General features: G+C 37.2%; 1 protein-coding gene across 1 annotated transcript; it reads left to right on the forward strand.

The window, feature by feature from the left end:
- The first annotated feature begins 11,100 nt into the window (after positions 1–11,100).
- On the forward strand, positions 11,101–11,598 carry LOC148192499 (uncharacterized). The gene has a single exon (XM_088099214.1). It carries the CDS (start codon positions 11,101–11,103, stop codon positions 11,596–11,598), a length of 498 nt encoding a protein of 165 aa, XP_087955340.1.
- Positions 11,599–12,406: the final 808 nt, after the last annotated feature.

Here is a 12,406-nt window from a genome sequence, read left to right on the forward strand (position 1 = left end):
TTTTCACAAATAGAATGAATCTTTAAACCTTTCTTGAACAGCAAACGATGTGTATGCAATATAACAGTATGCGTATTCGAATGAAGACAATAGTTAATTGATTAATGCAGAGAGATAGGGAGAAGAAAAATCAAAATCTGAGGTTTATCTTGGTTCGGCCTCAATGCCTACATCCAGTGTCCTTTCAATCGACCTGAGATTGAAATCTAATCATGAGTTTAGCATTTTCAACATTTGAACCAACATATAACTGTATACAATACTCCCCCTATCATTATGCATATCAAATTTCATTATTACAGATGCATAACAGAGATAAAGTATGTATCATCCAAATACGTTCAAGCAATGTACCATACAAAATTACATTTACAGTATCAGAGCAACTTAGATACAACTTGAAACAATTAAAGCTAGTTTAATTACTCATAATCTCATTTTAGATTCATAGCGGATTGAACAAATTGAGATGTATGATGAAGAAACAGATCACAAATCATTAGTTCAGGTTTAAAGTATAAGAATCAGAAGTTTAGAGACTTCAAACCAATTGATGAATCATAATCGATTTTAACTTTCTCTTAATCGATTTTATTCTGCAGAGTAATGTCAAATAAGAAGTTTAGAGACTTCAAGAATAGTCCACCACTTCAATTTCTTGTTTCTTGGAGCGTTTGATCACCTTTGTAAAACTTTTAGCACAATCTAAATCAGATATGAAATGTTATTCTCAAATTGTCTTATAGAAATCCAATCAATGCGTCTATATATATTTTTAGTCAATTCAGACGCAATTTAATTGATTACTCTCTTAATCTAATAAGTTACATTAAATACTTATAACATATTTATAACCAATTAAGCTCCTTAACTAAATTCGCAATTAATGCAATTGATTTCCATTTAGTGCTTAGTCAACACATTTAAAAATATGATCATTGAAACAGGTATGACAAGCATGAAACAATTTTAAATCAATAACAGACTTAATTGAATACATAATCCATGTAATCGATTAAGCTTCAACACTTAGCACATTTTTGAAAACTTTTTCTTTCTAATTCACAACACAGAACATTTGAAAAAGATATTTGCAAACACCTATTTTAATCGATTCACTAATTAATGTAATCAATTCAAAACAAGTTACCTCAGTTTAAAAACATAAGTTGTCTGATGACCTGAATTGATTATCACTCCTCTATAATCGATTTATTTATTCAGATATGCTTTAGAGAACATGATTTCCTTATAACCAAAACATACAGTATGCATACACATATATGATCACTTTACTAACACAGTATGCAACAATCAACATATTATATGTTAAACACATGTGACAATCACAATATGTTTATATTTCAGAATAATCATAAACACATACAACATATAACATATACCATAGTACATATTCATGTGTTTTTATTATCAATGTGTTGTCATCATCAAAAGAGAGGAAGAGGATGAGAGAAAAAAAGAAAGAATTGTATGAAAAACCCCTTCCTTACCCAAAGAATTATTCTAGGAAGGAGAAAGAAAAACAGTTTGAGCGTTTCATGGAGATTTTTAAGAAATTGGAGATTAACATACCTTTCTTCGAATCCTTGCGAAAAATGCCCTCATATGCTAAATTTTTGAAGCAGCTCCTCACTAAGAAAAGGAAGTACATTGAAGAGGTAACCATTGAAGTTTAAGGAAATTGCAGTGCTATCATACAAAAGCTTTTACCTCCCACGTTGAAAGATCCCAGAAGCTTCACAATTTCTTGCACTATAGGAAATATATCTGTTGGAAAGGCACTAATTGATTTGAGAGCCAATATCAATCTCATGTCGCTCTCCATCTTTGGAAAGATTAAAGGTTTGGAACTCAAGCCTTCTCGGATGACTCTTCAACTAGTAGATAGATCTCTGAAATATCCTTATGGGGTAGCTGAAGATGTGCTTGTGAAGGTAGACAAATTTATGTTTCCTGTGGATTTTGTTATCATGGAGATAGAGGAGGGTATAAATGTGCCTCTTATTCTTGGGAGACCTTTTATGAAGATTGCAAGAGTTTTGATTGATGTGGAAAACGACAAACTGAAGGTTGGAGTAGAAGATGAAGAAGTAAATTTTGAGGTTTTTGAAGCTATGTCTCACCCAAAGGATGACAAGGATTGTTTCCATCTTGACACTCTTGACGAAATTGGCATGATACAAGAGAAGAAAGCAAGTGATATGTTTCTTTTGGAGGAGACGTTAGTTGACACTTATGAAGAATTGAATGAGAAAGAAGAAGAATTGATTGATGAGTGCTTGGATGATTTGAAAGAGTTGAAAGAAGTCCCTTTCAATAAGATGGAAGAGATCAACACAGAAGAAAAAGTCAAGGAAAGCAAATTGGAGCTGAAGATGTTACCACCACACTTGAAGTATGCATTCTTAAAAGAAGGTGGGAATAAACCAGTTATCATTAGTAATTCTCTCTCTCCCAAAGAAGAAGAAAAGTTGGTTGAGATACTAAAAGCCAACATAGGAGTTATTGGATGGTCAATCTCAGATCTCAAAGGCATAAGTCCGACGTATTGCATGCACAAAATATTTATGGAGGATGATTACAAACCACTTGCTAAACCACAAAGAAGGTTAAATCCAGTGATGAAGGTGGATATGAGAAAAGAAGTGCTAAAGTTACTTGAGGTGGGTATTATTTATCCTATTTCTGACAGTGCATGGGTACGCCTAGTACAGGTGGTACCAAAGAAAGGTGGGATGACAATTATTTATAATGAAAAAATGAGCTCATAGCTACAAGGATTGTTACTGGGTGAAGGATGTGTATTGACTATAGAAAGTTGAACAATGCTACTGGGAAGGATTACTTTCCCTTTCTTTTCATGGATCAGATGTCAGAGAGATTGGCAGATCAGGCTTTCTGGATGGATATTCTGGATATAATCAAATTGTGGTGGATCCAAAGGACCAAGAGAAGACGGATTTCACTTGCCCCTTCGGAGTTTTTGCTTAGAGAAAAATGTCATTTGCGTTATGTAATGCTCCAACTACTTTTTAGAGGTGTATGCAGGCCATCTTTGCAGATTTAATAGAAAAATGCATTGAAGTCTTTATGGATGATTTCTTAGTGTTTGGTAGTTCCTTTCATGAGTGTTTGTCTAACGTGGATGTTGTACTTAAGAGATGCACCCAATCCAATCTTGATCTCAATTGGGAAAAATGTCACTTTATGGTAACAGAAGGTATTGTTTTTGGTCATAAAATTTCTTCCAGGGGAATTGAAGTTGATAGAGCCAAAGTGGAAGTCATGTAAAAGCTTCCACCACCAACCAGTGTGAATGAATCAAAAGCTTTTTGGGTCATGCTGGTTTTGTTAGAAGATTCATCAAAGACTTTTCAAAAATAGCCAAATCACTAAGCAGCCTCCTTGTTAAGTACGTACCCTTTGTAATGGATGATGAATGCCTTAAGACGTTTGATGTTTTGAAGAAAAAATTGATTTTTGCTCCAGTAATTGTAGCTCCTGATTGGAATCAAGACTTTGAGCTGATGTGTGATGCTAATAATTATGCTAGAGGAGAGAGAAGGTATTTTCACACTATTTATTATGCAAGCAAAGTTTTGAATGAAGCCCGGTTTAATTATGCCACCACAGAAAAAGAATTTCTTGCTATTGTGTATGCTTTGGAGAAATTTAGATCTTATCTCATTGGGTCTAAAGTGATCATCTACACGGACCATGCAACTATAAAGTATTTGCTAACCAAGTCGGATTCGAAGCCGGATTCTAAGCCGCGAGTTATTAGATGGGTGCTTTTGCTACAATAATTTGATGTGGAAATCGGTGAAAGAAAGGGAAGTGAAAATGTAATTGTTGATCACGTATCTCGGTTGTTTAATAATGAAGTTACAAGCAAGGAAGTAGAAATCTGGGAATCCTTCTTAGATGAAACACTCATGTACATTCAACAAAGGTCGTGGTTTGCTGATATGGCTAATTTCAAAGCTGCAAGAGTAATCCCAAAAGATCTCAATTGGCAACAAAGAAAAAAGTTTTTAAATGATGCCAAACAGTTTATTTGGGATGATCCTTACTTGTTCAAAATTGGAGCAGATAACCTTCTGAGGCATTGTGTGACTAAGGAAGAAGTGGAAGGAATTTTATGTCACTGTCATAACTCACCTTATGGGGGCCATTTTAGTGGAGAGAGAATAGCTGCAAAATTGCTCCAGTAAGGATTTTATTGGCCTACTCTGTTTAAAGATGCTCATAATCATGCCAGGAACTATGATAAGTTTCAAAGGACGGGTACTATTTCCAGACGTCATAAAATGCTACTGTAAGGCATATTAGAGGTTGAAGTTTTTGATTGTTGGGGCATAGATTTTGATGGAATCCTGCCTGATGTGTTTTCTTAGTGTTCTTTATTTTTTGTAGTTTTCACATTTTATTGTGCACGTATTTTAGCTTGTAAGGAGCATGGGTTACTATAAATACCCAGCTCCTCTCTTGTATTGGCACTTTTGAGCTTAATGAGAATTTGATTTTCTGACCTTCAGAAATAATTCTCTCTTGAAAGTCACATGCTAGAGAGTCCAAAGATTCCCTCTAGCCACCTTCCTTGCACACTGCCTCCATTTTCATTTTCCTTGATTTCCACGGTGCTCCACTTATTTCTCTCACCTCCTCACTACCATTCTTCGCTGCCACCTCACATTAGCGCTCAAAGCTGCCTACACCTTCAGCAGCCACGCGTCCTCTTTCATATCTTCATCAGCACATCACTGTTTATTTTTTTTATTTGCGTTTCTCGCATGCGAGATAGATTCTTTCTCGAGAGTGTTCTTCATCATCAACAACCATTCTTCATCACAGATCCATCTCTTCTCCTCAGTAAGTATCAGATTCACCAGTTTCTTCATCTTTCTTCCACTGTCATCAAATCATCTACACATTTGGTTAGTGCTTCTTCATCTTTCATCATTTTTCTCTGATTTTAGCCGATTAAAATCACCCTTGATCCGTTCCAAACCTTTTTCACCGTTCAATCTTCATTTTGAACCGATTAATCGGTTCATATTGGGTTTCCTTCAATTTCTAGGGTTTCTATCGAGTTTAACCCTTTGTTTCTTGTTCTTCTTCGAGTTTCTGTCATTTTTCGCTGTGTTCATCTCTGGAGGAAGCTTCGAAGGAGCTCGCGACATGCACATTCGTCATCTCCTTGGACGTTCTTCCATCAGTTGGCACCAGAGCTCAGGTTTCGTTCGCGCTTCAGAGGTAAGTTGTCTCGCGTTCTCTGTCTTCAATTTCTTTTTCTTTTTCCCGTTGTTTTCTCTTGATTCCGAGTTGAGTTGTTTCGATTCGGTCTTGTCTGATTCATAATTTTTTTTGTCATTTGATTGTCTTGATTCTGAGTTTCTGTTTCGCGTCTTTGTTGCGCTTTCTTCATTTACGTGTTGTTCATCATTTTCCTTTAATGTCTTGATTTGTTTTTCTGATTTAAGTTGTTGCGAATCTTGTTTATGTTTTGTGTTTTGAATCTCTTCATATCTGTTTAGGTTTCCAAGTTGCGTTATCTGTGCCTTTGAGTCATTATATTGAGTATTATTTCATTTTATTTCGATGCAAGTCTTGGTTTGAGTCTTTTAATTTGAAAATCACATTTTTGTCATGTTCTAGTCCTGTGGTTTGTTTTAATTGTCATTTGAATTCGAGCTTAACTAGTTGTTGCTTATGTTTTGTGATTCATTTGAGTTGCCTGCACTGAGTAAGTTTTGCTCACCATATATAAGCTATGACATTGGATTAATGAGCTTGGTGGCAGATTTCAGTGGTAGAGATAATGAATCTCATGTTTTTTTTGAATCTGTTAATGTTTAATGATAACTTTGTTTGGTTTCTGCCTAATCAGTGACACGTGCATACCAAGTGAGCAATGAAAGGCTCAGCCTAGCTCGGTTGCACATTGATTAATCAACAGATTTGTGATTTGGCCAACTACACTGAATTGGTTTTTCTTTGAAGTCTGTGTTTGTTTTTTGATTCGTGTACTTTGATTTTAAAGGTGATTTTAGTTTAAGGTGTAATTAGTTAGTAGCCTAAGACATTTCTGGCAAGGCAAGACTTGGTACTTTTGCAGCTATTTAGCTCACCTCTCTTACCTGGGACTTGTCTAAGTGAAAGTTTTTAACCCTTTAAATTAAGAAAACTCTTAAAAACAAAGTGTCAACACCCAATTTCGTCCGGATTGGGTAATATGTTTGTTGTATTTTATTTTCATCATGAGTATAAAGTAAAAAAAAAAAAAAAAAAGACTAAAATAAAAAAAATAATAATAGTAATAAAAATATATATATATATATATATATATATATATATACAAATAAAAAAATGAATAAAAATAAATAAATAAAAAAAAAAAAAAAAAAAAAAGCGTTCGGCCTTGTACTGTACGACCGAGCCGTTAGTCCTGTACACTGAGCGACCGTTCGTCCTTTGTTTACCAATATCGAGACTGTTCGTCCTTTACCATGCGTTTCTCTCCTCCATATCTTTTTGACGATCGGTTCCTTCACCCTGCATGCAACCGTTCGTTCTTTATTGAAAAATATCACGGGGCTCAAGCGCTCGGCCGTTCGTTCTCACGTGTTGTCAGTCGTCCCGTCTTATTGACGTTCGTCAACTCTCAGCTTCAACCGTTCGGTCGTCCTCAAGTGTTCATTATTCGACCGTTCGTCCATTCTTACCTTCAGGACGTTCGGCAATTCTCAGCTTCAACCGTTCGGTCGTCCTCAAGCGTTCATTCCTTTAGGACGTTCGGCCATGCAGAGAGTCAACCGTTCGGTCATAGTGTTTCAGTGAACGTTCGGTTTTCCCTTGAACGTTCGGTCTTGGTGATGTTATTCTCATTTGAACGCTCGGTCTCCACGATGTTTCTCTTCAGCGTTCGGTTTTGAGCGTCCGGCCTAGTATGTTTGATCTCACAATGTTCGGCCCAATAGTATTCAATCCAGTATGGTGACTTGGTTTTAACGTTCGTCCTAATAATGTATGATCTCTTGCCGTTCGTCGAAATAGAATTCAACCAAGTGGTGTTCAGCAAATAGCGTTCGGTCATTTTCTTATGTTAGTTGAACGTTCGGTCTTTATGGTTTATTCTCAATTTAACGTTCGGTCTTGATGGCGTTTGTCCAAACAGATATTTAGTTTTTCTAATGGTCGTTCGCGGGGCTGGCTGTGTTTTAAAAGGGGCCTACCACTACGTCTCAAATTATTCCCAGTAATGATTCCCACCTTCAACTGCCGATTTTGTCTAAAGTGAAAATTACGGACAGCATGGGTTTCTGAAAAAGAGAATATTTTTGGCTGACACCTTCACTTTTGTCTGCCACGGGTGCCCATGTGGTGCCTGTACAGATTCCATCTGTAAAGTCTGGCGGGCACTACAACAGGAAAAGAGGGGAGCAGAGAGGGGGGCTGTTATTTTTCCGGAGACAAAAAAAAAGGCAAGAACGGAGGGAGGCTTCTTCATCTTGAAGCATTGTCCACTGCTGAGGAGGAAGACTCCATTTTACATGAGGAAGAAAAGGAGGAAGCCAGTCAAAAGAAGGAGAATCCATCCGAGATACAAGTTTAACCAAGAACGAACCAAGCTCCAGCAGGTAAACTGCCTTGCACCTCTAGGTTGATTACTGCATTCAATATCTCGGCTTTTGCTTGTTAGGTTGTGTGGGTCGTATATGATTTGTGTGTGTGTTGCATAAGATTGTTGTGTGAATACATGTTCTGGTCTGCAACCTCTCGCCGTCCCATAATACTGCAACATCCATCCTCTATTCCTTTGTCTTCAACTGTCATTCATCCCCAATGACCCCCACCACTCCTCACGGCTGGAGCACAATCCAACACTCACCTACAACCAAAAGCAACAGGAAGTGGGAACAACATGAGGGCACGATGAAGGGAAGAATCAGGAAACCGGAGCTTCATCACGTAGCACCTGTTCACAAGAGCTCCATTATCACTCCATTATCACTATCGTCCCCCATCATTTTCAACCAAGGCCCTTCGAACCTCCATCACAGCCACCTCCACCATTGTCATCAACCTCGCCAGATCATTCAACCTCCACTGTCAAACAGCCTCCATCCCAGCCACCATCAACTTCTTCTCTCGTCACCACGAAACCCACAACCTTCACGCTTCCACTTCAAACTTCCACCATCTTCATATTCATCTTCATCATCTTCAACTCCGCCATCCACTATACCTCCGACGTCTGCCCATCACCCCGTGAACCCGTCATCCTCCTTCACGCCGTCATCGCCGCTCCCCACTTCATCATCTTCATCTCCAAATCAGCCTTCACCTTCGTCATCACCGAACAACATCCACACACATAGCCCATTGTACAGTCAAGAAAACAACAAGAGGAAAGAGAGGAAGGGTTGGAACGAGTGCTGGCGACGCTAGGGCTGGCCGGATGGCGCGGTGCCTGTCGGGGGGCAGCGGCCGTTTGGAGAAGAGGAGACCGGCGTGTGGTCGCGCTTGAGGGAGGAGAGACCCTAGGTCTCTTTCATTTTTTCGAATGAGTGAGAATGGGAGGAAAGGGGCAGAACCCCTAGTGTTTCAGCTAGGAAGAAGGTCTTGGGCCTAGGTTCAGACCGTTTTCCTATGCCACCCCCTTTTCTTCTGACCGTTTCTCCTCTGCCACCCCCATTTCTTCTAAGTCGAGCCCCTTTTTCCACTTGGGCTTTGGCCCAATCTGTTATCAGAATTTAATTTGGTTGGCACCCCCTTGTTTCGTTTTCACACCCCTTCTTCCACTTGGGCTTAGGCCCAATCCGTGTATAAAAGGAAAAATAGCTTAGACACCCCTTTCTCTTATTTAAGCACCTCCGCACCTTTTGTTATTTACTTATCATTATTTATTTATTTATCTTTTATTTTTATTTTTTATCTTTCCTTTGGTTTCCATTATAAATATTTATCTACCTTTTTTAAATATACTTTTATAAACAATAAAAATAAAAATAACAAAAATATTTTAAAAGGTTTAGGCACATGTGTGATCGCACGCATCGTCCTTGTGCTAAAACCTTTTCTTCTTCTTTTCTAAAATTACAAAAAATATTTTAAAAGGTTTAGGCACATGTGTGATCGCACGCATCGTCCTTGTGCTAAAACCTTTTCTTCTTCTTTTCTAAAAATTACAAAAAATATTTTAAAAGGTTTAGGCACATGTGTGATCGCACGCATCGTCCTTGTGCTAAAAACCTTTTCTCTTTCTTAAATAAAATTACAAAAAATATATTTTGAAGGTTTAGGCACATGTGTGATCGCACGCATCGTCCTTGTGCTAAAAACCTTTTCCCTTTCTTAAATAAAATTACAAAAATATATTTTAAAGGTTTAGGCACATGTGTGATCGCACGCATCGTCCTTGTGCTAAAAACCTTTTCTCTTTATTTTATAAAAATACAGAAAACAAGAAATCTACAAAAAAATTAAAAATATCTACAATTTCAAACAACAAACAAATGGCTACCCAGAACTACGTGATCCTTGATTCTCCATCAAAAGTGGAGATACGTAGGAGCAAGGCTAGCCCTTGTCAGGTTCACTTTCCCAAAAATCCAAATTTATCCATAATCATTTTCCAAACAAAATTTTCTAAACAATTTTCAAACAAATTTTCAAGCAGTTTTCTAAAAGAACTACGTAACCCTGATTTCTCATTTTGAATGAGAATACGTAGGAGCAAGGTCAATCCTTGTCGGGCCCAAAAAACTAAAAAATATGTTTTGTTTATTTTAGAATTTTATTTTAGGGGATAGTTAAACATTTTGAAAATCACATCATATTCGTGCATTTAGTTAAAGGTACTGCCTTAGGGCAGGCGTTGTGGGGTGCTAACACCTTCCCCACGCGTAACCGACTCCCGAACCCAATCTTTGGTTTTCGTGGACCGTGCTTTATCGTTTTATGGTTTTTCCGTAGTTTTCCAGAATAAACTATGGTGGCGACTCCAAAATCTCTTTTCAAAACCCGCGTTTCTTTTTGGATCGTCGTCCCGTCGCGATTCCGGTTGCGACACAAAGATGTCTTATAGTTCATATAGGTCTTCTAGGTTAGATAATGTTGATGAAATGTTTAAACAAGCTAGGAATCTACCATCCTTTGGTAAAGACATAGGTGCATTAACATACCTAGTTTGGGAAAAAGAAATTGATAAAATAAATCCTTGGTTTTATGGAGAGAGTGAATATTATGTCCTTAGCATATATCTCTCTAAGTTAGAAGAGCATGCAAGTGAGTGGTGGGATGAAAGACAATATCATGTTAGGAAAGGTAGAAAGTCCTCCATAAGTGATTGACATGATTTAAAAGCTTGCATGAGAAGAAAGTTTGTGCCTTCAAGCATTAAAAGAAACCTAGAACTAATTAGGGATTGCATTGATGATGGAAAATTATTTCTTGAGCGTTTAAATGATCATGGGTTTCTTCGTAGATAATTAGAATTTGGGGCAAGACTTAAAGAGCTCAAGGATAAGAAAAGAGAAAGAGAGATTGAGAGAAAAGAAGAGCAAGAAAGGAAAGAAGAAGAGAAGAGAGAGAGAGAAGAAACAAGAAAAGAGAAGAGAGAAGAAGAGAGGAATTAAAAAGAGAAGAAGAGAGAAGAAGAAGAGAAGAAGAAAAGGAAGAAAGAGAAGAAGATAAAAGAAAAGAAGAAGACAGAAAAGAAAAAGAGAGAAAAGAATAAGAAAAGAGAGAAAGGCAAGAAAAGAGAAGAAAGAAAAGGAGAAATTGTTACTGATGACAAATCCTATTCTTTCAAAGACCATGGAACCTAAAAGGGAAGGTTTCCAAATCTTTACTTCTTTTCCAATAATTGATTATTTTTCAATTTTTAACTTCTCTTTCAAACAAATTGTCATCTCATATTCTATGCAAACTTTTTCAAAATATGACAATTTATGAAACGGGCAAGCTGAGGTTTCTAATAGGGAGATAAATAGGATTCTAGAAAAGATAGTTACTTCATTAAGAAAGGATTGGTCTCAGAAGTTAGATGATGTTCTTTGGGCATATCGAACCGCAATGAAGACAGCTATTGGATTATCTGCTTTCCAAATGGTCTATGGAAAGGAATGTCACCTTCTGGTGGAGATGGAACATCGAGCTCTGTGGACTTTAAAATTCTTGAATTTTGATCCTTATGACTCTGTAGAAAAGAGGAGAAGGGAAATTATTGAGCTTGAGGAGATGCGGCTGCATGCCTATGATTCTTCTAAGAATTACAAAGAAAAGGTGAAATTTTATCATGACAAGAAGCTGGTAAAAGGGGTCTTTAATCCAGGACAGCGGGTGCTGCTGTTCAATTCACGACTAAAGCTTTTTCCTGGAAAATTAAAGTCTAAGTGGTCTAGTCCATTTATGAACAAGAATGTCCTTTCACATGGAGCAGTTGAGTTGACAGATCCAACCTCTGAAGACCCACAAAGAAGTTCGGTAGTCAATGGGCAACGTCTCAAGCATTATCTGGGTGGTGAGGTGGGACGCCTTTCCACAATCATGGAGTTGGTTAATCCAGATTGAGTTTAATGGTGTCAAGCTAGTGACGTTAAAGAAACGCTTTCTGGGAGGCAATCCAGCTTTCTAAACTTTTCCTTTTGATAATTTGTTTTGTTATTGTACTCTGCTTGAATGAATTACATTGCTTTGGTTCAACTATGCTATATTTTGTGATAAGTATTGCTTTGTCATGCTTAGTGTATTGATTGATGTTCAGGTGATGTATGATGTGCTAATATACTAGTGATGGCTCATAGTGTATGAAACAGGTGCTTGAGGTAAAATTTGATTGAGATACTGAGCATGGTGTTTTTCTGAATTCTAGGACTTGAGAGTTTACTTGTTTGAGTTTTGGGCTTCAGAGTTGTTGTGAATAATTGCTATTACTTTGGAAGCATGAATGATTTTGCCCAAATTTTCTGTGATTGATATACTTGCTTGCAGTTTTCATATGATCAAGGACATCTTTTGTTATCCCTTATTCTTTCTTTTAGCCTTCCCATGATTTTGTCCACTGAAAAAAAAAACAATTTGTTTTACCCTTTGAACCTTGAGCCTTATGCATGTTTTGAAAACCGTTTGTGAAAATCTATACCTTGAGTTAAGTTGAGAACAATTGTGAGGTATTGATAAAGGTTCAAGTTTGGCGTTGCTGGAACGATTGAGAAAGTAAAAAAAAAAGCATTGAGCTAAACAGTGAGTACATGAAAAGCAAAAGCAAAAGAAAAAGAAAAATAAAGAAAAGAAAAGCACAATTCACGGGAAAGCTGGGAAAAAGAAAGTGAGTTTGTGCTTGAATGATGAAATCATAAATGCCTCTCTCAACTCCAGG

The sequence above is a fragment of the Vigna umbellata genome, chromosome 9, assembly GCF_029865625.1.
Source record: "Vigna umbellata cultivar VRB3 chromosome 9, Vumbellata_1.0, whole genome shotgun sequence".
NCBI classification, from domain to species: domain Eukaryota; kingdom Viridiplantae; phylum Streptophyta; class Magnoliopsida; order Fabales; family Fabaceae; genus Vigna; species Vigna umbellata.

Excerpts from the sequence above, each read along its gene's own strand:
- LOC148192499 (XM_088099214.1), top strand. The coding sequence starts at position 11,101 with ATGAAGACAGCTATTGGATTATCTGCTTTCCAAATGGTCTATGGAAAG.